At 44.8% G+C, this 26,924-nt stretch overlaps 1 protein-coding gene across 2 annotated transcripts in view; it reads left to right on the top strand.

The window, feature by feature from the left end:
- Nucleotides 1-26,924, top strand: part of ATP9A (ATPase phospholipid transporting 9A (putative)) — a 154,979-nt gene that overhangs the window by 70,900 nt on the left and 57,155 nt on the right. For both annotated transcript variants that reach the window (XM_004370233.2, XM_023742896.1), the window contains 7 exons: nucleotides 675-769; nucleotides 6,239-6,319; nucleotides 7,920-7,995; nucleotides 14,985-15,061; nucleotides 16,481-16,641; nucleotides 18,135-18,277; nucleotides 19,538-19,650. In XM_004370233.2, the coding sequence (XP_004370290.2) occupies nucleotides 675-769; nucleotides 6,239-6,319; nucleotides 7,920-7,995; nucleotides 14,985-15,061; nucleotides 16,481-16,641; nucleotides 18,135-18,277; nucleotides 19,538-19,650 (746 nt within the window). The remainder of the gene's footprint in view (nucleotides 1-674; nucleotides 770-6,238; nucleotides 6,320-7,919; nucleotides 7,996-14,984; nucleotides 15,062-16,480; nucleotides 16,642-18,134; nucleotides 18,278-19,537; nucleotides 19,651-26,924) is intronic.

A 26,924-nucleotide genomic window follows, 5' to 3' on the forward strand; every position in this document is an offset into this window, starting at 1 on the left:
TGTCACTCTGAAACGTACGTCCATGAAATGTGCATGTGGATCACAGCCGCAGATGCTCACCTGGGCCTTTCCCCGCGTCAGCACTGCCCTCAGCCATTCGTATGGATCAGCTCTTAAATTCTCACCACCACCTGTGAGCTAGCACTGCTCTTGTTTCCATTTTTGTCAATGCGGAAACCGAGGCTCAGAGAGGGTGAGGAACTGCTTAAGGACGTGCAGTTGGTAAGGGGGAGAGCCGGGACCCAAACCAGGCACTCTGGTGCCTGTGAAGGTGCTCAGGAGCCTTGCCCAGGGCAGCCTTGAATGGTGGTTACGGCGACGACTTATGTCCCTGGCCCTTGCCCTGTGCCAGCCACCGTGTGCTGTTTCCCGTTCTCCACCCCACCGAGTCCTTACAACACGGATGAAGGATCTGCGTTTCTCTCCCTTCTACAGATGAGGTCACACGGAGGCTTAGTGAGTGGTGGAGTGAGGATTTGAACCCAGGTCCTTCTGATCCCAGAACTTATGGAGGAAGTGGGGAATATGGTATTTATTTGTCCTTCTGGCCAGTGGGCGTTGATTGGCTGTTTTTACCAGGGAACCAGAGCAGAAACTGCCAACAGCGCGTTTGTGGCCCAGGGAGGGATTCCTAAATTGCAGACAAATAGACGGTGCCCTACTTCCTTCCACAGGGTCTTGCTTCTTGCGGACAGATCACCTGGACGGGGAGACGGACTGGAAGCTACGGCTCCCCGTGGCCTGCACCCAGAGGTTGCCCACTGCTGCGGTGAGTGGCGTTCTGTGCAGAGCTTCTCAAACTCAAAGGCCGTTGGGGGCCAGATGTTAAATGTGCAGTAAAGGTTGATGGGGACGTGTGGGATCCTGGAGAGCTTTGAGTGCTTGTTGGTTCCAGCTGATTGTGGCCATGCTGGAGCCCTTCATGCCAGGGCTTCAGCTTTTTCGAGGGAAGCTCAGAATCTTAAGAACGCTGCCAGAGGTACCTAGCAGAAATTCACAGGTAAGCCAGAGCGTGCCATTCCTCTGCTCAAAACCTCCGGAGCCTTCCCATCTTGTTGTTGTTGTTGATGTGAGTTGGCCTCGGCTTGTAGTGACCTTACGTATAACAGAAGGAAACGTTGCCCAGTCCTGCGCCAACTTCATGATAGTTGGTATGTTTGAGTCCGTGATTGTTCCATTTGTATAGTGCCTTCCAAACTAGTGGGCTCGTCTTCCAGCACTATATCATACAGTATTCTGTCTTCCCGTCTTGTTATTGTTGGTTATTGTTGAGTACTGTCTTAGTTATCTAGTGCTGCTATAACAGAAGTACCACAAGAGGGTGGCTTTAACCAAGAGAAATTTATTGTCTCACAGTTTAGGAGGCTACAAGTCTGAATTCAGGGCGCTGGCTCTAGAGGAAGGCTTTCTCTTTCTGCTGGCTTGGAGGAAGGTCCTTGTCTCTTCTGAGCTTCTGCTCCTGGGCAATCTTCATGTAGCTTGACTTCTTTCTTCTCCTGTCTGCTTGCTTGCTTGTGTTTACTCTCTTTTATATCTCAAAAGAGATTGACTCAAGACACACCCTACACTAAGCCTGCCTCATTAACATAACAAAAACAACCCATTCCCAAATGGGATTATAACCACAGGCATAGAGGTTAGGATTTATAACACATTTTTTGAGGGGGCACAGTACAACCCATAACAAGTAGATTCCAACTCATGGAGACCCCATGTGTGCATAGTAGAACTGTACTCCATAGGGCTTTCAGTGGCTGTGACTTTTCAGAAGTAGATCGCCAGGTCTTTCTACCGAGGCATCTCTGGGTGGGTTCGAACTGCCAGCCTCCCGGTTAGTAGTTGAGCGCTTAACCATTTGTGCCTGTTGTCTTTAACCTCCATATAGCCTGTCTCCCTGCTAACTCTCAGATCCCAGCTTCTGTCCCTCCCTCCTCTGTCCACCAGCCCCAGCCACACCGGCCTCCCGGCCAGGCACACTTCTATCTCCGTTTCCTCCACCCAGAACGGGCTGGGTGTCTCTGTCACTTACTTAGGTGCACAAATCACCTTCTCCGAGGGGCTTCTTCTGACGACCCTCTCACTGCATTCCTGCTCCGTCACTTCAAGGCTGTGTCCTCGAGAGCAGGGCTCTGCCTGTCCTGGTTACAGCAGTGTACCCAGTGTGCAGAACAGGCCACAGGCCCTGTCCAAGAGGGTGACTATATTAGATGGAACCAAAAGTGCCCAAAGCTCTCCAGGACCCCACGCTTCCCGCCGGCTCCGCTTCATTCATGGCGATGTTTGTAGAGTAAGTGAGGGCGTGAGCGCAAGGATAAGTTTAAATACAGACAGCATGGGTTGTATGTGACCTGTGGACAGCCATTTTCTGTCATCTGTGTAAAACAGAATCATAAAATGTATGTTAAATGCCCAGAGACTGGCACGCCCCAGCGGAGATCAGAAAGGATGAGCTGGAGCACATAAGGTCTTGTGGGTCATGGCCACACTGATTGTGCTGCTCCTTGCTGTGTTCCGTGGGAGGGACTGGCCAGGAGAAACATGTCTTGGGAGAATTAATATCCCAATAAACGTGGCCACCATACTAGTTATTTTTCATGGTCAATAAAAAGTAAGATAGTGCTCTGGTTACTGTTAATATTTAAGCCAGGAATTCTAAGCCCGTGAGTTCCTAACTGTGGTGCCGGGGCCCCTGGGAATTCTTAGAAGGCCCCACGGTGCCTGTGAGACACCACCAACCTAATGAGGGTGGTTCTGACTCTTTTCAGGGGAGGTATTGTACTTCCTGGTAAGATTTCGCCAAAGAAAGAATTCTGATCCTCGAGATTTGAAGAACTGTGTTCTGGAGGCAGCCCAGAACAACGTGGAAGTGCATTTTTTGGTCTTTTCTTTGGAAGTGTTTTCACAATTTGGTGGACACGGGCTTTGCCTCTTGTCTGGTCCAGAACTGGTCTGGGGCTCAGAGGTGGATAGGACATGGCTGCCTTTATTGTCAGGGTACCCTCTGCCTTAGTGGGCCTAAGGGATCTGACTGGGGAGTAGTGTTTAAACAAAATGTTAGATTAGAAGAATTATACTAACAGATTACAAATATATTCTTGTTTAAAATTGTACAGAAAGCTATGGAGGAAAATGCAGGAAGTCTTGCTGTATAGCCTGTGGCCCAAATCTTTTCTTCTTCCCAGCAGGGGCCTTGTAACATTCAGTACTGGTCTTCCAGTTGGCTTGCTCACAACTGTTCAAATACAAATATGTTTGTGGGTGGTGGCTTTACATAAATGGGATCATACTGTATTTATTATTCTGTAACTTTTCCCCCCTTCACTTAGTATGCCTCTGGACTTTTTTCTCGTTAGTACGTGGAGGCCACAGCGTAAGCATGCATGCATACAGGGGCGTGTATGTCACATTACTATAGAGAGCACAGGCCCTGCCTGCCAGGGTGGCCAGGAGCCTTTACTCAACTCCAGACCATTGTGGCCAAGCAGTATTGTCAGCTTGAGCTTGCCTGACCACCTGATTGTTTTCCAGAGAGAACCCAGAAACCCAGATTTTCCATGTGAAGTCTTTCTCATTTTAAATGTGGGCAGTTAATTAAAAATGTAAAGCACGCCCTTATTCTTTTTTGTGGCTGCGTAATACTCCAAGTCACGTGGCTATCATAATGTACCCATTTTCCATCCTTTAATGTTTGTGGGCAACCTTATGTTTATCTAGTATTTCATAACCACTAATCTTGATTCTGGGACCCTGGTGGTGCAGTGGTTGAGGGTTACAGCGAGCTATGGCTGCTAACCAAAAGGTCGGCAGTTCAAATCCACCAGCCGTGCCTTGGAAACCCTATGGGGCAGTTCTGCTCTGTCCTGTAGGGTTGCTATGAGTTGGAATTGACGCGACAGAAAAGGGCTTTCTTTTTTTTTTAAATCTTGATTAACCTGGTGGCACAGTGGTTAAGCACTGTGCTGCTAACCGTAAGGTCAGCAGTTCAAACCCACCAGCTGCTCCAAAGGAGAAAGATGTGGCAGTCTACTTCCGTAAATATTACGGCGTTGGAACCCTATGGGGCAGTTCTACTCTGTCCTGTAGGGTCACTATGTTGGAATTGACTCAATGGCAGTGAGTTTCGTTTTTGGTTTAATCTTGATTATAAAGTAAGATTTTTCTAGTAAAAGAATCTTTTCTTCCCTTTTCCTATAAATGGCCCCTGCGTCCCTCGAAAAGGTCAGGTGAAGGCAATGCAAAGAGAAACTTCTTGGCAGGGCTGGGAAACCCCAGAACAGGCTGCTGGCAGAAGCTGTGGTTTGTAAATAGGAAACTGCTTTTAGCACAAATAGCTTTCCTTCATGGCCCAGGGCTGTCTGGCTGCAGGAGTCATCGGCACACCTGGGCACACCTGTCAGGATTACAGTGCTGGTTTTGAAGGAATTTTGTTAGAATGAGCGAAAGAAAGAAGAATTAGGAGAGGAGGGAAGAGGGAAGAAACGGAGCAAATAAACAGGTGCGAGGGAGAGTGCTGGAGTAAAGGAGAGAGAGAGGGTCAGTGAAAACGAAGGAAGCCCTCAGGGAGATGGATTGACGCAGTAGCTCCAACAATGGACTCGAACATGCCAGTGATCACGAAGATGGCGCAGGACTGGGCAGTGTTTCATTCTGTTACACAGTCGCAGTGAGTTGGAGCCGACTTGATAGCAACTAAGAAAACCAAGGGCAGAGTTGGGTATAGTTGGTCCCCTAGTTAAGCACATGTTCTGCTGTAGATGTTGATGATGATGATGACAATTGGCGGCTGCCTGCTACCACATGGCAGGCATGGAGCCTGGCCCTCCACAGTCACTCACTCAGCCCGCACTGCTCGCCTGCAGTGTAGGTGTTATCGTGACCATTTCACAGATCAGGAGACTGAGGCTAGAGGGGTTTACTATCTCTCCAAACTCACATGGCTGGTGTGTGGAGGAGCTGGGTTTGCTCTTGGCTGTGTTTGCACAAAGCCTCATCCTTGGCAGCAGGTATTCATACTCCCAAGGTCCTGTACTCATAGTAGGAAGTCACCAAGCCTTCACAGCAAAAGACCTTCCTGTTAGATGGCAGAGCCATTAAGAAACATTCGCTTAAGATAAATTCCCTATCGTCATGCTTTCTGTGTGTGTGTAAGACATAATATTTTTAGCCTGGCTTTTAACCTGCTGCGTGATCCAGGCCCTCCCTGCTGTCTCTCCTCAGGAACGCTCTGTGATTCTCTGTTCCCTGGACCTGTGGTTTTCTGCGTCTGGACTTTGCACATGGGTCTGCCATTCGCTGCGGCATGCTCTTCCTTCTCCTGGGCCTCATCTCTTCCTTCCCCTCCTACACTTCCCTTTCCTGTCTCCAGTCCCTCTTCCCCGTTCTTTTTTCTTGTTCTGGAAGTAACCGCTTCTTCCTGTGACCGTACCTGTCTTATGCCAATGAACATATTCTGCCTTTTTTTTTTTTTTGGGTGAATGAAATATGTATTACACGATTTGTTCTACAGCACTTTTTTTTTTTATTGTGGTAAATATGTCATGTAACAAAACCTTTGCTGTTTCAGCATTCTGCACCTGTATCATTTAGTGGCATTAATTGTATTCAGCCTGTTGTGCAACCATCACCGTTATCCGTTTCTAGCTTTTCCCATCACCCTTAACAGAAGCTCTGTGTCTCCGAGGCAGTGAGTCCCCTTTCCTCCCCTCCTTCCCGCCCCACATTCCACTTTGAAATGTACTTTCGCCAAGATGTGTCTTTCCATCTTCACTGTCTTATCAGCTGTCTGAGCCTGGCTGCTAGTTCGCTTTTCGTATCTCTGCCCTTTCCAGGCTTCTCGCAGACCAGGTACCCTGTAACCCTTTCTCGAAGGAGTTTTCCTTTGGCATGAACGAGTCTTGTAAACCGGAGGTTAGCAGAGGGGCATCTGCCCGTTCCGGGGGATATTAATAAGTGTGTAGTATCCTCTGCCCCTCAGCAAGTTTGGAAAATACTGTGCAAATGGTAAACAGGTGTCTGTACTACAGGACCTCTTGTCATGCCTTAGGATATTGTGTGTTGTGTCTGCTAAACGTATTCAGTAGAGGACTTAACTCTGCTTTCCCTGTGTCCCCATCATTTTGACAGCTTCTTTGCTCTGTTTGGAAAGTAGAGTTGCTGCTGAAGAAATAGTGAGTCTCCTGACATGTTTCATCATAAACTGGCTTTGTTTTAACTCCAAAATATTACCTCTGTTGAACAGGATCTGCTTCAGATTCGATCATATGTGTACGCAGAGGAGCCAAACATCGACATTCACAACTTTGTGGGAACTTTTTCCAGAGTGAGTACGCATCTTCATGTAGAATCCTGCCTCAATGTGCATGTCAGTGGTGGAGGCCTGCCAAGAGCTGTTGACAATTTTTTGTAACTTTATGCCAAGTGGGGGTCAGATTCCCTCCAGAAGGCCCCACCTTGAAGGCTGGTATATTGTTTCTCAGGGAGGTGGACACACTGGGGTTTTCTTTCAGTTTCGGATCAGCTGTAACTACCCAATGACGCAGAGCCAAGTGTGGTTAGAATCAGTATAACTCTGGTGTCTGAAAGCGGTTACTGTCCATCTTCTTCAGATGGCCCTCGTCCTCTTTATCTGTACATGTCCTATTGCTATTGTTACAATTTTTATTTATTTATTGTATTGCGGTAAAAAATATACGTAAAATATATTTGCCAGTTCAACCATTTTCACACATACAGTTCAGTGCCATTGATCCCGTTCATTGTGTTGTACAACCATCACCACTACCCTTTGCCAAATTATCGCACTGCCATGAATAGAAACCCAGAGCTCCCTAAACAACATCTCCCCTTTTTCCCTTCCCTGTTGGTCCTGGTAACCACGGATGGACTTTGTTCTCTCTGTATTTGCCTATTTCATATAAGTAACAATATTTGTCCTTTAGTGACTGACTGATTTCACTCAGCCTCCTGTTTTCAGGGCTTGTCCATACTGTAGCATGTCTCACCGTTGCTGGAATTTTTAAGCCCCCTCCAAGACTTTCAGAAAGGAAATTAAAGTCGAATTCAAATCATTTTAGGAATATGGCTCAATTAGTGTATAGAACCCAAATGATATTGTTGTTTTTCTTTTCTTTTTTTTTTTTTAAATAATACTGTGTTTTCGGTGGAAGTTTACACGGCAGGTTAGGTTCCCATTTAACAATTACTATGCATATTGTCCAGAGACATTGGTTACATTTTTCATAGTGTTTTAACATTCTCATTAATTCCCTTCTGGATGTTTTGCTTCCAGTAATCTGGTTTCCTTGTCCCCTTGCCCTTGCGTCTTTGCTTTACAGTAATTGTTGACCATTTGTGGTGGTTCTTTTTCTATAAGCCGTAAAACTGGCCAGCAAAGGGCCCTCCACGATTGCTTTGCTCCTGCACTTTTGTTCATATCTTGTAAAACATTTCTTCAGTGTTAGACGCCTGCACTCCTTAAATCACGTACCAACTTTTACAAGTATTTCCGTGGGAGATGAAAACTCCAGGGACAGTAGTTCATGAGCCCTGTTCTTTCTGTCATGGTGAAGCTGTAGGTTTCCAAACTGGAGTTCCTAGTTAAATCAGGGGAAAACTAAAAAAAAACCAAACATTATGGTGACCTCATATGTTTTAGAGTAGATCTGTGCTCCATAGGGATTTCATGACTGTGGCCTTTTGGAAGCAGATCGGCAGGCCTTTCTTCCACGGTACCTCTGGGTGGGTTTCAGTCTTCAACCTTTTGGTTAGTAGCTCAGCAGGTAACCATTTGCACCACCCAGGGACTCCTTCATCAGGGGAAGTCCTTCTCTTTCTGCCTTGAGAAGAGCATGCTAGGAACAGCCCGTGGCTTCCGTGACAGCCTTGGCAGGTAAAAACGTGTGTCCGTTTGGTCTTTTTAGGAAGACAGCGACCCTTCCGTCAGCGAGAGCTTGAGCATCGAGAACACGCTCTGGGCAGGCACCGTCATTGCATCCGGTAAGGTGCCATTCTTCAGGAGTGTGTTAGCAATTTGAAAAGGAAAGAAAATCCTTTTGTAATTAGAATAATCATCTGTCAGTTGGGAAAATTAGTTGCCGGTCAAATGGTGTTTTCCACTTGTCCTGGCATCTCCCAGGAGTCAGCCTGACACCTAATTGCCCCTCGGACACTTAGAGACGTCTGGAAGAGAAGCTGCTTTGGCCTTTGGACGTGGCTGCAGCGTCCCCTCGGGGAATAGCCCTTAATTGCCACTCCAGATGGACATTCTAATCTGTACCAGAAATCGGGTCAGCCTGGATGTTCTGGCCAGAAGCTGTGTCCGCGGAGGCTGCCAAGCAGGTACTGCTGGAACGGGGATCCAGTGCACAGGAAAGGACCATGGCCTGAGTGAGAGCCTCGGCATGTAAAACACCAAGATGAGCTGGACATTGATGCCTTTTGATTTTTTAGTCTTTTAAAAAATATTTTATTGAGGTGAAAATACACATAACAGAACATTTCTCTGTGTACAGTTCAGTAACACTGATTACATTCTTCATGTTCTGCACCCATTCTCACTATCCTTTTCCAGATCATTCTACCACCATTAACATAACCTCAATGTCCCCTTAGCAAACACTCCCCCTTTCCCCCTCTCCCCACCTCTGGTAACCACTAATAATCTTTGGTTTCTGTATGTTTGATTATTTAATAGAAGTGAGCTCATACAATATTTGTCCTTTTGCAACTGACTCATTTCTCTCAGCATGGTGTTTTCAGGGTGCGTCCATGTAGTGGCGTGCGTCAAGACTTCATTTCTCTTTATGGATGAGTAGTAGTCCATTGTGTGTATAGACCACGTTTAGTTTATCTTTGTTCATCTGTTGATGGACATTTTGGTTGTTGTAAAGGTGCTGCAGTGAACATTGGTGTAGTGCTTTTTGATTTTGAATGCTGGCCTAAGGTGGAGTGCATGGTCCCTGTGCAGACAGGGTTCCAGGGGCCGAGTGTGATCTGCAGTAGCAGTGTTGATACCTGTTACCTGTCAGGCCCTGGGCTGAGCCCCTTATGTATGCTACACACTTTGTTTAACCCTCCTCTTGGTACCATGAGGGTCGTTATTCCTATTATCCCCTTTCTGAAGATGACGGAACCAAGGCTTAGAGAGTGGTTAAGTAACTTGTCCAAGTCACACAGCGGGTAAAAGGCAGAGCTGGGACTTGAACTTAGGTGCTTTGCTCCAGAGGCAGAACTCATTGTGTAGCTGTTATTACAATATATAATACATGATGTATTAAGAAAGAACCCATTACCGTCGAGTCGATAGGGATTCATAGCAACCCTATAGGGCACAGTAGAACTGCCCCGTAGGGTTTCCAGGGAGCAACTGGTGGATTTGAACTGCTGACCACTTTGATGAGCAGCCGAACGCTTAACCACTGTGCCACCTGGGCTCCATGTGGTATTACAATATGTTCTATGGGGTCGTAGTGGGTCAGTAGTAGAATTCTCGCCTTCCGCATGGGAGACCAGGTTTGATTGCTGGCCAGTGCACCTCATGTGCAGCCACCATCCATCCGTCAGTGGAGGCTTGTGTGTGACTGCGATGCTAAACTGTTTTCAGCAGAGCTTCCAGACTAAGATGGACTAGGAAGAAAGGTCTGGTGATCTGCTTCTGAAAATCAGCCAGTGAAAACCTGATGGATTACAACGGTCTGATCCTGTTGTGCTGAGGTTGCCACGAGTCCGGGGCCGACTGCACAGCAGCTAATGACAACAACATGGTGAAGAATAAATACTTAATTTCTTGCAGATAGTTAAACACTTTTTTGGTAACTTTTTATAGAAAGTAGCACATATACAGAATAGTAGATAAATCCTAAGCATAATGATTGATGGGTTCCCAACCCCATGGACTCATGGACTTTAAAATAGTGAAGCCCCCACGTGGCCAACACCAAACAGAATATTATCAGGCCCCAAGAAGCTTCCCTCAGCCCCCCAGCCCTTCACCAAGTGTAACCACTGCTTTGACTTCTAATAGCCTAGATTCATTTGCTTCGGCCCTTGTTTTGACAGTGTTAGCATTTCAGTTATAAATAAATCCTCACGTGTCTGCTTTTCATTCTAGTGATTTTCCTCTTTCCTTCCTTCCATGCAACAAGCCTTTATTGCGCACCTGTCATGTGCCAGGGAGTTCCTGGCTGATGCAAATGGTTAACATGCTCAGCTGCTAATCAAAAGGTTGGTAGTTCGAGTTCACCCGGAGGTGCCTTGGAAGAAAGGCCTGGTGATCTACTTCTGAAAAATCAGCCATTGAAAACCCTGTGGAACACAGTTCTACTCTGACACAGATGGGGTTGCCATGAGTCAGAATCAACTCAATGGCAACTGGTTTGGTTTTTGATATTATATGCTAAGCTGTGTGGTAGGCCCTAGCGCTACAACAGTGTGCCAGATAATCCTAGTTTTCACGCTCATGGACTTCATAGTGTAATATAAGTTTAATGTAGGTTGTGAAAGAGATATAAAGTAATGAGAGAGTTTTATGTACTTCCTTTGAGACCAGAGGAAGGAAAAACAGTTTAGGTAAAGATACATAGAATTCTGAGGTGGAGGGAGGGGTGTTGAAAGGGCTTGTCAGCCTTAATCTCAGAGACTAACAACAATAATAAATCCTGTATTTTTCAGGTGCTTTTTGTTTTAACAAAGTATTTTTGCTGTCCTTCTCTTGTTTTATTCTCACACTGTTGAAAAGGGCATTTAATGGAATAAGGAACTGAGTCTCAGGTTAAACGACTTGCCCAAGGTCACACAGCCTCAGTGAGATGTCTCCTGGGAGGAAGTGAAGGGAAGGCAAATTGGGATAGTGAGGATGGGGGAGGAGATTTCGCACTGTTCGCGGGGAATGCTCTGTGGAGTTGAACACACGCGTTTTTAATTTGTCTGAGTTTATCTCTTTGTGCTCGGTGGTGTGAGACGAGAGAGCAGTGATTGCAATAGTCCAATGACATTGCCCACCGCGCTCTTCAGCAGGCTTGTGTCTCTGAGCGGGTATGAGGAGGGGTGCATCGACCGTTTCCTTCACTGGTCTCAGTTCCCCCTGCTTCTTACCGAATGGACATCTCAGTGCACACCGATGAAACACAAGCCATTTCCTTCTGACGCCCACCTGAAGAGATAGCCCCTCGAGAGTGATCTTAATTATGTGAGATTTCTCTATGCTCCCTTCAGAACCTCACTCCTGCCTCATGGTTATTCCATTGTTATAAGAACTCAGTTGGAAGTCAAAACACATTTAAAAAAGTTTGCCAAGCAGTGCTGAGGGTCTAGCTGAGTTCGCTGGCATCAGTTTGTAGAGGATGCGGTTGCCATGGTAACATAGCGGCGGAGTCACTGGAGTGATGGATGGACTACGGGAAGGGATGGGGTGGCCCGGGGGGCTTGGCATAGTTGGTCGCCTGGATGTTACGGAACCCAGCTATTCTGGCCACAAACTCTCAGTCGTGAGGGATCAATTGTATTTTTCCCAGTCTATAGCAGATTGATTTGTGCTCCGACTGCGTGACAGACTGTTCTGTACGCACCTTTCCACATGAGTTTGATAACGCCCAACTTGTTTAGGGTGTTAAGCCTGCTGATCACACACTCGAATGTTGCAGCAATGTCCAATTACCATAAAAGTTTCCAAATGCCCACTCTCAGGGGTCAGCATTAATCTTGTTGCACACTGGGAATGAAGGGGTCACGGAGTGTCACTGACCCCAGGACCAGGCGCTCTGGAGTTAGTAAGAGCTTCATAGAGTGCTTGACAGATCTAGCCTGGCTCACTGGAGCAGCAGGAGAAATCAGCTGGGGGCTGGTGGGAGAGTCGAGAGGATTCTGTGGTCTGCGGGCTGCAGGATGAGAGTGAAGAGAGGGTGGAGAGCAAGAAGGGACCGAAGAAGTGGCAGATAAGAAGCAGGAGTCAGGTCTTAGGGCGCAGAGTGTAGAGTCAGGAGTTGCCCGTGGGGCTGGGGGCTTGAAGGAGTGGATGGGGGGGTGCTGGGTGGGAGCTGAGCTCCAGCTCCTGTGTCTGGATACAGGGGGTGGCCATTGTTCCACACCAGCTGATTGTACTCTGAGGATACGTGGGCCCAGTGTTACCAGATGCTCCGATTTTCCAGGAGAAACTAGAAATGTCAATGTTTTACATAAACTGAATTTAAGAGTTGACAATTAATTTGACACCTTTAAAACCCTGGGCACACCAAACCAACACATACCTGTGAGCTGCCAGTCGGTGCTTTCTCTCTGGGGGGTCATGACATTTAGGGTGAGGCCGTGGTTTGGATGCTGGGCGTCTTGCTGAGACCGTTTTGGCCTTGAGGTCAGGGAGGCATTGGGTTGGAAAGGCTGTTTTCAGCAGTGTTTGCAAGCATCAAAGTTTGCTGGGGCCATGGGGGAGCACTCCACTTTGGGGTGTCTCCAGCTGTTAGGAATTCCTCTCTAGCTCTAGATGTTGGGTCTGAGACTGAGCTGCATTGGAGCAGATGTGAATGGGTGGCCGGGGCAGCCCTGAGCTCAGCCCAGGCTCCAGCTCCACCGTCCAGCCATCTGCTGTGACGACGCGGCCTGCAAGGACTGGCTGCCTGCGTTCACAGGAGCCTACCATCTGCCGAGAGGCAGCGAGCGTCCCGGCCTGCCATCTGCCGAGAGCCTCCCTCGAAAGAACCTCATTGTGCACAGAATGTTGTTTGCCTGGCTGAGCGCAGTAAACCTGGGTGGACTTCAGTGCCTCTTCAGGGCTCTTTGTGCAAAGACACAGTCACAGTGCTTTGATGGGGGCTGGGCTGTTACTGCGAATGCGTTTTAAGCTCTGGATTCTTAGCGGTTTTTGAATTGCTGTATATCCCCTGATAGTGGTACTCCTGAGACTGAGGGGAGAGAGGAGAAGGATAGGTGTTTTCTTTTTCCAGCAGAGACCAAATTGTATTCTGGAATCTTCCCTGAGAGCTCGGCAGGGCTGGCTGCTTCTTGTGTTTCAAGTTCAAATGTCATCATCTCAGAGATGGTATCTCTGATCACCCAGTGCAAACTGGTCCCCTGCCTTCAGCCTCCCTCCCTCTGGCCTGTCACTGGCTTACTACTGTCCATGAAGACTGCGTTTCTTGGTTTCTTTCTTTGTCTGTTTTCCCTACTGCAGTGTGAGCGTTTTCTTGGCACACACTGGAAAGAGGACACATAGGTAGACTTTTGATAGATATTGTCCATTTTCCCACCAAAAAAGATGGGGCAATGTATATTGTGGCCAACAGTGTTTATGACAAGATCCATTTCTCTACCTCTTAGCCAGCATTGGGTCTCATCAATCTTGAATTTTTGCCAGTCTGACAGGGATAAAAATGGCTTATTTTGCATTTCTTTGATTATTTGCTAAATTGAACATCTTTTCTAATGTTAACTGGCCACTTGTATTTCTTTAAATTTATTTTTGGTGAAAATATACACAACAAAACCCACTCCCATTCCAGAGTTTCTAGACATAATGATCAGTGCCATTGGTTACATTCTTCACATTGTGTCAACCTTCTCGTTATTTCTCTTCTAGCTGTTTCACTTCCATTTACTTAATCTCTCTGCCCCCTAACCTTCTCATCTATGCTTTAAAATAGCTGTTGACCCTTTGGTCTTATATAGATATATATATATATTTTAAAAGACACAGTAGTCAAGAGTGACAATCTTTACTCTTTGGGCTAAACTGTTCCTTAGTTTAAAGGTGACTTCAGGGGAAAGTTTCAATTCAGGGTTTGAGGCATAACTCAGAACCTTAGTTTCAGGGACCCCTCCAGCCTTAATAGATCCAGTAAGTTTGGATTCTTTAAGAATTTGACATTCTATTTCACATTTTTCTCCCTTTATATCAGGATTTATCTCTTGTGCTCCTCATCAGAATGTTCAGTAGTGGTAGCTGGGCACCATCTAGTTCTTCTGGTCTCAAGGTGGAGGAGGCAGTGGTTCATGTAGACAGTCCCGTAGTCCAGTTCCTTCTCTGATTCTTGGATTTCCTTCTTTTTTGTTCCAGATGAATGAAGACCAATAGTTATATTTTATCATTTGTATTTCTTCTATAAATTGTTTACTTTTAGAGGGATTGATGTCTTTCAATATTGTGCCCTGGGTGGCTAGAGGGAAGTTCTTAGGAAAGGAGAATTGTTATCTGGACAGATATCCCCTGAATGGGTAGACACAGAGTCTGAAAGGAATCAGACTTGATGGGAAGAATGTGCCCCCCAAAAAAGAAGGGTGCTTTCATAAGTTCCCATAATGGTTTATGAATATGGGAATGTTCTGGGCACCTCTGGAAGTCTCTAAGGCCAGTGACATGGTGGACTAAAGACCCCTGCTCCAATTCTTCTGCTTTTAGAGGCTGTTGGGCCCCAAAGAGGAGTACCTCAGTGGTGCTGAATTAAGTGCTTGGCTGCTAACCAAAAGGTTGGCCATTAAGACCCACCCAGAGGTGCCTCAGAAGAAAAGCCTGGCCATCTCCTTCTGAAAGATTGCAGCCACTGAAAACCCCATGGAATGTAATTCTTCTCTGAAACACTTGGGGTTGCTATGAATTGGAACTGACTCAACGGCAGCTGGCTTGGGACCCCATAGATGAGTGCTGTCCTATAGCACTTTTTATGATGATGGAAATGCTTTGAGCTTTACTCCCCCATATGACAGCCATTAGCCCCCTATGGCTATTGAACACATGAAATGTGGCTAGTGAGAATGAGGAACTATATTTTATTTCATTTTAATTGAGTTTAAATTTAAATAGACACATGTGGCTAGCAGCTATCATATTGGTCAGCGTAGTCATAGATCACTGATTGGCTCCAATGTGGAAGTTCTGATATCCTCATGGTGTGGCTGTTGGATTTAGAAAACATTCTGTTAAGCAGGTCAAACTGTTCTGTCTGTAAGACCACCCATCTGTATTCATATTTCTCTGGGTTTTGTTTTTCTCATTTTAGGTACTGTTGTGGGTGTCGTTCTTTATACTGGCAGAGAACTCCGGAGTGTCATGAATACCTCAAATCCCCGAAGCAAGGTACGTAAAAGGTCAACTGGATGCATTTCCCTTGTCAGAAGTGTCTCACCAGATGGACTTGGATGGCTGGCGTTGGTGAGGTGAGGAACTAGATTTAAAAACAATGACACCTAGTAGTGTTATTTCATCTATACAGGTATCTTTTCATAAATATGTATATGAATACATATAATGCATATATAAATGCATAACATTTTTAAAGTTTTTAAGTTAAAAAACACTTCTGTTCACTCCCCTCAGGCCGGGTGTTGTACTGCACCTTCTACCCGCATCTCATTTAATCCTCACAACAGCCTGTGAACACGGGTGCTTCTGTAGTCCTCATTTTATAGACAAGAAAATGGCTTGAGAACCTGATGCTCTGCCCAGGCTGCAAGGCAAGGAAGGGCGGGCCGGGGGTCCACACCCAAGCTGAGCGACAAGCCGTAACACTTCCTGAGATGGCAGACTTGTGGCCTGTCCAGTGACCCTGTCGTTGCTTGTTTCACACCGTGACCTACCCCGCCACCCCCACCCCCAGGCCCACCCCTCCTCCTCCTCCAATTTGTAGAAATCAGAATGTTGCAAATGATTTCCTTTGCCAATAGCGCGAACTGATGCCATGCTTCCCAAAATTCAGTCATTTTTGCCCCTCCGTTACAACCATTGTTACAACTGCAATATCATTTATTTAATGTTTGATCCTCATTCTGAGTCATAATTCTTGAAGTTATGAGTGTGATATGCTAGTTACATTTTTCTTGACTCCATGTTAAAATAAATACATGATTATTAAAATAATAATGTTCATTAATGTAGCACCTAAAAATCAGTTCCACCAGTGGTCTGTGCCCCAAACTTGCAGGCAGAACGGAATTAGCGTGTTGGACAGTACTAAGAAGGAGCCCTGGTGGTGCAACGGTTAAGCACTTGACTGCTAACCAAAAGGTTGGCGGTTCAAACCCATCATCCACTCCGCGGGAGAAAAATGTAACACTCTGCTCCCATAAAGATTGCAGCCTAGAAAACCCTATAGGACAGTTGTACTCTGTCACATGGGGTTGCTTGGAGTCGAAAATTGACTTGATGGCGCCTGACAACAGCAACGGTGCGAAGAGCATGGTTCCTGAGTCACTTTATAGGGTCGTGGTATACGGTTGTAGGGGTTATGCAATGTACAGCATCACTGAATGCAGCAGTAACCTGCTTATGTGTTTCCAAGCCTAAATCATCTTATAAAAAAATTCCAAATCCAAGTTCTTTGAGGTCCCTTGCATGTCTGTTATGAATTGTGGTCCATGGAACCCAGTGTTCCCAATCCAAAGACGTGAGGATCTGTTCTCTTGGGGTTGAGAGATTCACGGGTAAAGGTCCAGTTCTCCAGGTGGGCTGTGGGTTGCACCAAGTGACCCAAGCTCCCCTTTGTTCGTGGTCCCACAGATTGGCCTGTTTGACCTGGAGGTGAACTGCCTCACGAAGATCCTCTTTGGCGCTTTGGTGGTGGTGTCGCTGGTCATGGTTGCCCTGCAGCACTTTGCCGGTCGTTGGTACCTACAGATCATCCGGTTCCTTCTGTTGTTTTCCAACATCATTCCCATCAGGTAAGCAGGGACATGCTTGTGTTTGGATGCCATGACTTTTCAGGGACATTGGATCTCTTGAATGTTTTCTTCTCTTCACTCATTCAAAGATCATGTTTTTATGGCTGTTAGAAGGAGCTGGTCTCTTTGTAGAGTGACGACCAAGAATGATCAGCGTCAGGAGTGCACCACGCTCTCTGGCAGTAGGATTAGAGGGGCACGTTCCACTGCCATGAGCCATCCTTTGTTGAATAACTCTTTGCTCAAAAGATCTTTCCTTGCCTTGCCTATCTATGCCAGCGATGCCCTGTAGAGTTCATCTCATGTGCCAGCTCTGAGAGGTTGGTAGCAGCTCTTGGGAGTGCTGTGTTGAGATGGATTTTGAGCCTGAGTCTGGGCTCAGTGGAAAATAGTATCATGACTGATTAGTAATGTCTGCCGTAGGTACTCAGTGGGAGATCGATGGCACATGCCAATGGTTTTTCTACGTGATGGGGAAGCTGAATAAATTGTTCTTAAAAATTATATAAGAATAGATATAGTAGAAAAAGATTGAAGCTCTACATTAGCAAAAGAAACTACAAGTCACCTCTAATCTCATTACCAAGTGATAATCATTGTTAATATTTTGGGATATATTTATCTTTTTTGCAATTGAAAGCCATTATTATTTATAGAAAGTAAGCTGTTCCTGTTGTTTATGTTTACCTTCTATAAATAATAATAGCTTGTCTTCTAAACATAAACAGCAGGAACAGATTACGTAGAGAAACAACAAGAACAGATTTGGGGTGAACTATGAGCTATGCCTTGCTCTCTTGCATACTGATATCATCCCAACTAGAATTTCTCATCTTCTGAGGACAGAGGTTAAGGCTCTTTGTACAACAGCATGACTAGCACAGAAGGATTGCACCTACCATGCTATAGACGTTGGCTTCAGAGAATAAATAAGTCTACTTTATTGCTAGAAAAAAAAGTGTGTGTAAGGCTAAGTGAAAATGTTGATTATAAACTTCTGTCTACAATATTATTGAAAATTTGTGGATTGAATATTCATATGGACCAGGGCTGGGCAGTAAAATGACAAGCAGTTGATGTTGAGAGGATTAGGAATGATTTTGAAGATCTCTATTTTTTGCAGTAAAATGAAATTTAAAAATTAATATATTAATATATTCTTTATTGGCTTAGGGGACCAGTAATTAAAAAAAAGAAAAAAACAAAGCAAATATAAGATGAAAACAACTACCTTTTGGTTTCTTCAGTGACTTCAGTCCATAGCAGGGTAGCTCCATGAAATAATGATTTCTTTAGTGGGTTACTTGATAGAGGGAGATATTAACTCTTGTTCAGTCTATGGATTCACACCCGCAGTGCAGTGCACTATAGGGAGTGGTTCCAGATGTTAGGGCACAAAGGATGTTTATTTAGCGTCCGTGTTGTTTACAAAAAGACATACAAGGAGCCTTACATATACCCTGTTAACCTGTTTGCTCTGAATTTCTGAATAGTCTGCGTGTGAACCTGGATATGGGCAAGATTGTGTACAGCTGGGTGATTCGAAGGGATTCCAAAATCCCTGGGACCGTGGTTCGTTCCAGTACAATTCCTGAGCAGCTGGGTCGGATTTCTTACTTACTGACAGACAAGACAGGTGAGCCGTGTCCCGGGGTCTAGACAGGGTTCAAGGCTGTTCCTGCATGGTGCAAATGGTTGAGCACTCTGCTACGAGCCAAAAGGCTGGCGGTTTGAATCCACCCAGAGGCACCTCGTAAAACAGACCTGGCAGTCTGCTTCCAAAAGGTGATCTGTTTCCAAAAAACAGGCTTGAAAACTCTATGGAGCACAGTTCTGCTCTGCACACACGAGGTCACCATGAGTTGGAATCTGCTCAGTGGCAGCTAACAACAACAGACAGGGTTCAAAGTGAAAGAAAGCGCACGAGTGCTTTGACCTAAACTCTTGATTTCTTTCTGGAGATAGTAGAGATGTGTGCTGCTGCTATTTTATTTTCTTCACCGCTTGATTATTTGATGATGGTGATGATGATGGTGACAGCAGCAGACCCATATAGTACTAGCTATTGTGCAAAGCACCTTTCTATACTCAACCCCCATCCTATCCTCGTGAATTGCGTGGTATTGCTGTCCCATTTTGCAGATGAGGCATCGAGGCACAGAGAGGGTAAGTGACTCATCACAATCACATAGTGGCAGAACCAAGCTTTGAACCCAGGCAGTCTGGTCTCAAGTCTCAATCTCATAAGCACACCCCGTGATTTAACATCTGCCAAGTTACGAGGTTATCATAGTTACTAAGAGCAAGGATTGGGAAGTGGAGAGACCTGGATTTAAGCTTCATCTCTACCATTTAGGAGCTGTGGGTGGAAAGACATCTATTCTGAAGATACTGGGTGGCTCTCAAAATCAAAGAAAAACTAGGCATCAGAAAGGAGGGGAACCAGGAAATATATCAGCAGCAGACTTTACGTAATAGTCTTTGTAGCACTCAGTCACTGGAATAAGTAGATGATAATAATCTCTGTCCACATTATCTTTCTGCTCAAGATTCAGATTCCTGCAAGATAGAATCTGATTGGTCTAGTGTATGTCACATGCCCCCCCCCCCCCACCTTGGCCAATGGAATGAGTCAGGCACCCTGATTGACAGTCCTTTTCAACCACTCCAGAGAATGGTGGTGGTAATTTCCCCATGGAAATTTAGGGTACCATTTTCAAACAAGGGGAATGGGATTATGGGCAAATGACTGCAGATGTCTTTCCTAGCAGGGGCAGTACTTAAACCAGGATGTGATATATAGTAATCTCTCAAAAAATAATAGCCGTCATTACTGTTAAGACTAACTAAAGCCCTCGGGAGGTAGGCATAGCTTCTCATTTGTCTTCTGTTGCAGGAACTCTTACCCAGAATGAGATGGTTTTCAAACGGCTCCATCTAGGGACAGTGGCCTATGGACTTGACTCAATGGACGAAGTACAGAGCCACATATTTAGTATTTACACCCAGGTAAGGCCTTCTCAAGCTTCAGTACGCCAAGCAATTTCTTTATGTTTTATTCACAACTTTATTGAGAGATAATTGACACATCATGCTATTCACCTATTTCAAAGTGTACAATTCTTTGGTTTTTAGTATATTACAAAGTTGTGCAACCATGACCGTAATCAATTTTAGAACATTTTTATCACCCCAAAAAGAAGCCCTGTACCCATTAGCTATCCCTCCCTATTTCTTCCCACCCCACCAGCTTGAGTCACCACTAATCCTTTACATTTTGAAAAAAATTGAAGTTGAGGATTTTTTCCATCTTCCTTATTCCCAGGGTTAGTCAACTCTAAGGAAGTGTGCTAATGGATATTGGGGAAAACCTAAGAGAAAATTATTTGCCCAGTAACTCGTGTTAGAAGAGCTTTGAGAACCTACTGGTTATTTACACTGTGAGTTTATGAACAGGTTTTTTTATTTACTCATGATAACTTAATTTGGGTGAAAATAAACACGGCAGAACATACACCCATTCATCAGTTTCTACATGTACAATTCAGGGACATTGGTTACATTCTTCAAGTTGTGTCCACCATTCTGTCTGTCTGTACCCATATTGTTTCACCACCATTGATGTAGACTAGACTCACAACCCCCAAAACTTTTTCGCCTATGCTTTAGAGTTACTTTTGACAATTTGATCTCATAGAGCTAATCCTTTGAAAGAGTGCAGTTCTCAAGGAGAGCATTCTCCACTGGTTTAGCTAAACAGTTGTTTAGTTTGAAGATGACTTCAGGGGATAATTTCAGTTTATAGTTTAAAGATTTTCTCAGAGCGATAGATTTGGGGATTTCTCCAGTCTCAGTGGATCTATTGAGTCTGGATTCTGTAAAAGCATATTTATTTTGTTCCTTTCCCCGGGGTGTGTGCCAAAGTGGCAATAAATAATTGCCGAGTTGTGAAATAACATGATGTTGCTGATTAGCTTCAGTTTCTCATCTTCATTCAACTCAGCAGTCATATGCAAGAAATTAATTTATCAGAGATGACTTACAATTTATTTGCCCCTACCTTTTTTTTTTTTCTGTAGAGTTTTTAAAAACCAGTCATTTGCCAAGAATGATATTCCTGTTCAGTGTCCTAATATTCCTAAACAGTTAGATTAGTCAGTCCCCATCTTGGTTGTTCTGCAGAATTACTGGTCGAGTTTAAAAATGAAACAACACAGATGTTTACTTGGGCCTGACACCCTTCAGATTCTGATTCATTAAGACTAGGTCAGGGCCTGGGTTTCAGTGTTTTAAAAGTAAGACAAGATACAAACAAACACAAACTCCATAGTGATTCTGAGACACATCCAGGGCTAAAATGGACTGCATTAGACCAACTACATGTTATAGCACTTGTTTGGAGCAAAACAAAACAAAACAAACTCATTGCTGTCGAGTTGATTCTGACTCATAGCGACCCTACCGGACAGAGTAGAGCTGCCCCACAGGGTTTCCAAGGAGCGGCTGGTGGATTTGAACTGCTGACCTCTTGGTGAGCAGCCGAGCTCTTAACCACTGCGCCACCAGGGCTTATGTTTGGGGACAGTAAGAGGATAAAAACCAGTTGCTGTTGAGTTGATTCCGACTCATCGCAACCCAGTGTATCAGAGTAGAACTGTGCTTCGTTGGATTTTCAGTGACTGATTTTTCAGAAGTAGATTGCCAGGCCTTTCTTCTGAGAGGCCTCTGGCTGGACTTGAATTTCCAAACTTTTGGTTAGCAGCTGAGAGTGTTAATAGTTTGCACTACCCAGGGACTCCAGTAAGAGAATAAGGAGCCCATATTTTGCTTAAAAGGTCCCTAGGTGGTACAAATGGTTTACAGGGAGTCCTGGTGGTCCAGTGGTTAAGTAGTTGGCTGCTAACCAAAAGGTCAGTGGTTCAAAGCCACCAGCGCTTCATGGGAGAAAGATGTGGCAGTCTGCTTCTGTAAAGATTATAGCCTTGGAAACCTTATGGGACAGCTCTACTCTGTCCTTTGCTATGAGTTGGAATTGACTCGATGACAACAGGTTACTAACCAAACGATGGCAACGGGTTACTAACCAAAAAGTTGGCAGTTTGAACCTACCCAGCAGAACTGTGGAAGAAAGGCCTGGCAATCTGCTTCCATAAAGATTACAGCCAAGAAAACCCCATTAGACAGTTCTACTCCATAACAAAGGGGATCACCATGAGTTGGAATCGTCTCAGTGGGACCAGGTATGGTTTTTTTTTGGTTTATTTTCCTTAAACTTATTAAAATAGATAGTGGTTCTGGAGTCAGAGGCCAGGTAAAAAATGTGAAAGGAATATCTCTGTTTAAAGGTTAAACGTAGACTGTCTGAATACTTTGTGATACAATTCCAGTTGACATTTGTATTTCTGGAATGTTCTGTAGCAGACACACCTGGATTTCGGGGTATCTCCTGACAGTTTCAGAACGAGGGATAGAGTGTGGAAGTGGAGGTTGATTTTAAATGGAGGGTGGTTAGTTTGATACTCACATCTGAGGTCATCATCTGCACCTGGCAATGACGCTCTAGTTGTACTACTTCTAGGCTCCATGTGTAAGCATGTGGCCTGTCTCCCAGTGGGTCACTGGACCTTTTCCAAAGATGTACTTTAGGACCATTAAAAGTCTCACGCGGACAGGGAGGAGAAGCCACACAGCTTCCGTCTCCTTTCCCTTCTAACCTGTTCTCTGTGTGCTGATCAGCATCGGTGTCCTTAGGGATCTGGGCTGCGCCCTCTTTACCTGTATGTCACTCTTTAGGGGTCCCCTCCTTTGCCTTGCTTCCATTGCCCTCTAGATGACAATGACACCCATGTTTTGTCTCCGGCCTAACCTGCTCTGGAGCTTCAGTCACCACTTGAATCACTGCAGGTGGATCATAAAGACAGGACACTTACTCCTCACTGATTGACTATCTCATTATCTAACATTTTGCATTTACGGCAGTAGTAAAAAACCTACTATCCGACTGTTTTGCGCATTAACAACATATGTCTGGCAGTAACGAACACCGAGGTGTGAGGTGAGAGTAATGCTGTTGTCTGTGATGGTTAAGGGTGCGTGTCAGCTTGGCTGGGCCATGATTCTCAGTGGCTTGGCAGTTATGCAGTGATGTAATTTGGCAATTATGTAATGATGTAGTTTGGCAGTTATATAATGGTGAAGACATCTTCCATTTTGTGATCTGATATGGTCATCCTCCATTTTCGCTTAACGCCAATTTTTGCTTAACAACCTGGTCTTTGGAATCTAACCATGTCAATAAGTGAGGAGTGGGTGTACACACAGCATTGCAATACTCTCCCCTCATTCCCCAAACCCACTTCTCTTTCACTTGTTTTAAAAGATGCCAGCCCCATGCACCTTTTGCTCCATCCAGGAATTTGGAAAACCTTCCTGGTTTCTTCCCCTCCTGCATTCAGTAAGGGGCCATTCTGCAGTGCCCACTCCTGCACAATCTTCCTTGGGCCTTTTGTCTCCATCCCTTCTTGCTCGCCTGGCAGTAGCTGCACTCTCCCTTGCCCACCTCTCTGCCGTCACCTCCTCCACGGTGCCCCTGCTTCTCATCTTGCTCTCCTCCCATCCGTCCTTCACACAGGAGTGTATGGGTGCTCTTGCACTGCCCACTCCCACCTGGGGTCTGAGTGGGGTCTAGCCTTGTTCTGCGTTCCCTCCCTACTTCTCCTGTTCATGCCTTCCTGCTCGTACCGGCTTTCAGGGCAGGGTGAGCAGCCTCGTTTCTGTGTCTTGGGATGGACTCTTCCCTCTGAACCATCAATTCCAAATGTCCTCCAGGTGCCTTCAGAGGGGCTCCTTGTTTGAATTGTCATGCCCATCAACACCTGGCTAAATATTTATATCACTCACAAACCCTTATCCAGGAACCCGATGCGATGATGCTTATATAAGACAGCTTTATAGGTGGGGCTGTGTACACTGGCAGGAGACCCACCGTTGCCCATTTTGGTGGTATTTTTAAGAGCATGTGGTATTTACAGAAGCCATCCCTTCTCAGGATGTTTGTGTTTCAATCTTTATGGTGCATTTTTGGTTTAGCACAGAGATAACACCCTTTATAAAGTATTAAAAGTTAGAAAACTAAACAGATCAACCAGAACAGAAATATTAAGAACGTTCACACATTGTGAAAAATGCAGCCAGTGTTACTGACCAGTTTGTGTAGAAATTGTTGAATGGGAAGCTAAACTGCTGTGTAAACCTTCACTAAAAGCACAATAAAATATTATTAAGAGAAGAAAAAGGTTAGAAAACTATTTTTTACCATGAACTCAACCTAATAGCCTTCTTTAGCAAAAGCTCATAAATGGCTTTGCCCATTCCCATCTTGGATCTAAAATAGAGAAGTGTTATCGGGTTAGGTCGTAGCCAGGCTGGGGCGAGGTTATAGCAGAACCTACCTCAGTGAGGCTGTGTGTCTTCTCCCCTCCTGACGTCTGGAAATCTCTGCAGTCAACACAAGAGTGCTTGTGTGATGAGACACGTGGAGACATTCCAGTGGTTTTTTTTTTCCTTAAATACCTTTATTTGAGGCATCATTTGTTGTTGTTAATTGCCATCGAGTCAGCTCCAATTCTTGATGATCCTATGACGAACGAACGAAATGTTGCCCAGTTCCGAACCATCTTCATGATCATTGGTATGTGTGAGTCCATTGTTGTGACTATTGTGTCAGTCCACCTCACTGAGGATCTCCTGTGATTTTGTTGACTCTCTGCTTTACCAAACATGATGTCTTTTTCTAACGATTGGTCTTATATACCATAAAAATCACCCATTTGAAGCATACAGTTTAATGTTTTTTAGTGAATTTGCAGAGTTGTGCACCTATCCAACCAAAAAAACAAACCCATTGCCATTGAATCGATTCCAACTCATAGTGACATTGTAGGATAGGGTAGAACTGCCTCGTAGCGTTTCCAACGCTGTGAATCTTTACAGAAGCAGACTGCCACATCGTTCTCCTATGGAGCAGCTGGTGGATTCGAACCACTGACTTTTGGGTTAGCAGCTGAGCACTTAACCACTGTGCCACCAGGGCTCTTTTGTGCACCTGTTATCACAATCTACTTTTGGAATATGTCTGCCACCTTACAAATAGCATTTTAATAACAATGTTTCTTAAAAAACAGTGTTTGGAACCCCTGGGTCAGATCATTCAGGGCAGATTTGAAATCTCTAGGAGCGGTACCCAGACCTTCAGTTTATTATTATTTTTTTAAATAAGATTTTATTATGTTTTCAGTGAAGGTTTACAAAGTTTAGGTTCCCACTCAAAAATTTCTATACAAGTTGTTCAGTGACACTGGTTACATTCTTTACAGTGCGTAAACATTCACATTATTTCTCTTCTGGTTGTTCCATTTCCATTAATCTAGTTTCCCTGCCTCTTACAGTCTCATCTTTGTTTAAAGGAATTGTTGATTGTTTGGTCTTGTATAAGTGATTTTTTTAAAGGAGCGGGTACTTATGGGTGATATTCATTATTTTGTGAGCCAATCTGTTGTCTTGCTACAAAGTGACCTCAGGGATCATTTTGGTTCAAGGTTTGAAGAGTATCTCGGGACAATAGTCTCGGGGAGTCCTCCAGTCTCAACCAGTCCAGTGGGTCTATTTTGTTTGTTTGAGGAATTTGAGGTCTGTTCCACATTTTTCTCCCATTCTATCAGGGTCCAGACCTTCAGTTTTAACAAGTGAGCCAGGTGATTCCAGAGTACAGCAGAGTTTGAGAACAGCTGCTGTGAGTCTGTGGTTTGCCATTATTTTTCAGGACATCAGTGTTGAAGCCTGTGCAGTCCAAAGCAGAGTTGGGAGGTTGACCCATTGAAGCGCAAGAAGAAATTAGACCTGCCATTTACATTTCATTTTCATCTCCAAAATGAAAGCTAAATCTAAATCTCACTAATAACTAATGTTTCGATTGACCTGGGACCCTCACTTAAGAGATGAGATGAGTACTTAACAATTACAGTCCTGGAGATACCCTGCAGAGGAGTTGGAATGCTATGATTGTTTGTTTTCATAGTGTTGAAATGTATAGGGAAGTTTATGCAGGTCCAGGTGACTGGTTTTAGGGATGTTGTTTAACTAAACTAAGCCTCATAAAGAGGACAGGTAGGTTTAAAAACATACCTGCAGGGAGACCTTGCAGGTTATAAATACAAGCCCAAGTAAACAACAAGAAAATAGCCAACACATTATGAGATACACGAGGGCGGCCGAAGTTTATGTGATCATTTTCCCCCTGGCTTGTTTAATTATTAATTTATTTACCTTCTTCTTTAAAAAAAAAATTGAAATATAATTCCCACGCCATAATATCCACCCTTTTAAAAGCATACAATTCGCTGGTTTTAAGTATATTCACAAAGTTGTGTAATCATCACTACAATCTAATTTCAGAACGCTTTCGTCACCTCAGAAAGAAGCCCTGTGCCCCTTTGCACTACAAATTCCTGCCTCCCTTTGGCCCTTAACCAGCTGCTGTTGAATTGATCCCGACTCCTGGCGACCCAGAGTGTGTCAGAGCAGAGCTGTGCTCCATGGGATTTTCAATAGCTGGTTTTTGTAATAATCTTCCCTGCAACACAGCTTGGGGTTCTTGTCGGGAAGTGTCCCAGCCACGGATCATTCATGGGAAACGGAGGCCTAGTTTTCATGGAGTCTTAGTTTCTCATTTGTAGGCTTCTGTGCTGTTGAATGACGCTACAGTATTCTGTGTTACGGGATTCAGAGGCCTTTGTATACGGAGATCTTAATTCCTCCCCCAATGTGGACTTGGTTTGGTTATGAAATCTCTTCTGACCTCACGGGGAGCTACTTTGTGCTCCCTCTGTAAGTGGGCCGGTGGTTTTCCCCCAGGGCAGAGAGGGTTGTAACCTGCTTCAGTGGCTACCACATCTGTTTTTGTTTTCCCCTGGTATTTTTTAAGTAAGAAGAAATGTGTGTAGGTTAAAGGGCCTATGGGGAGGAGGCTAGAGATAAACACTGTACAATGTGAAACTCTTCCATATGGGGAATGTGAGGGGGTTTGAAGAATGGGCCTAGTATTGGGCACTGCCCTAGCCCAGGCCCCTGGAATTATCAGTGCCTTATCGATACATGCAGATTAGCATTTGGCGTATGAGTCTTTTGTTGGAAAATTAAAAGGGAGAATATCATCATCATCATCAATGGTTATGACTGTCCTCCCCAAAACATCTCAGTAGAAAAGTGGAACAAGTATTAATTTA

The sequence above is a fragment of the Trichechus manatus genome, unplaced genomic scaffold (assembly GCF_000243295.1).
Source record: "Trichechus manatus latirostris isolate Lorelei unplaced genomic scaffold, TriManLat1.0 scaffold00008, whole genome shotgun sequence".
Lineage (NCBI taxonomy): Eukaryota > Metazoa > Chordata > Mammalia > Sirenia > Trichechidae > Trichechus > Trichechus manatus.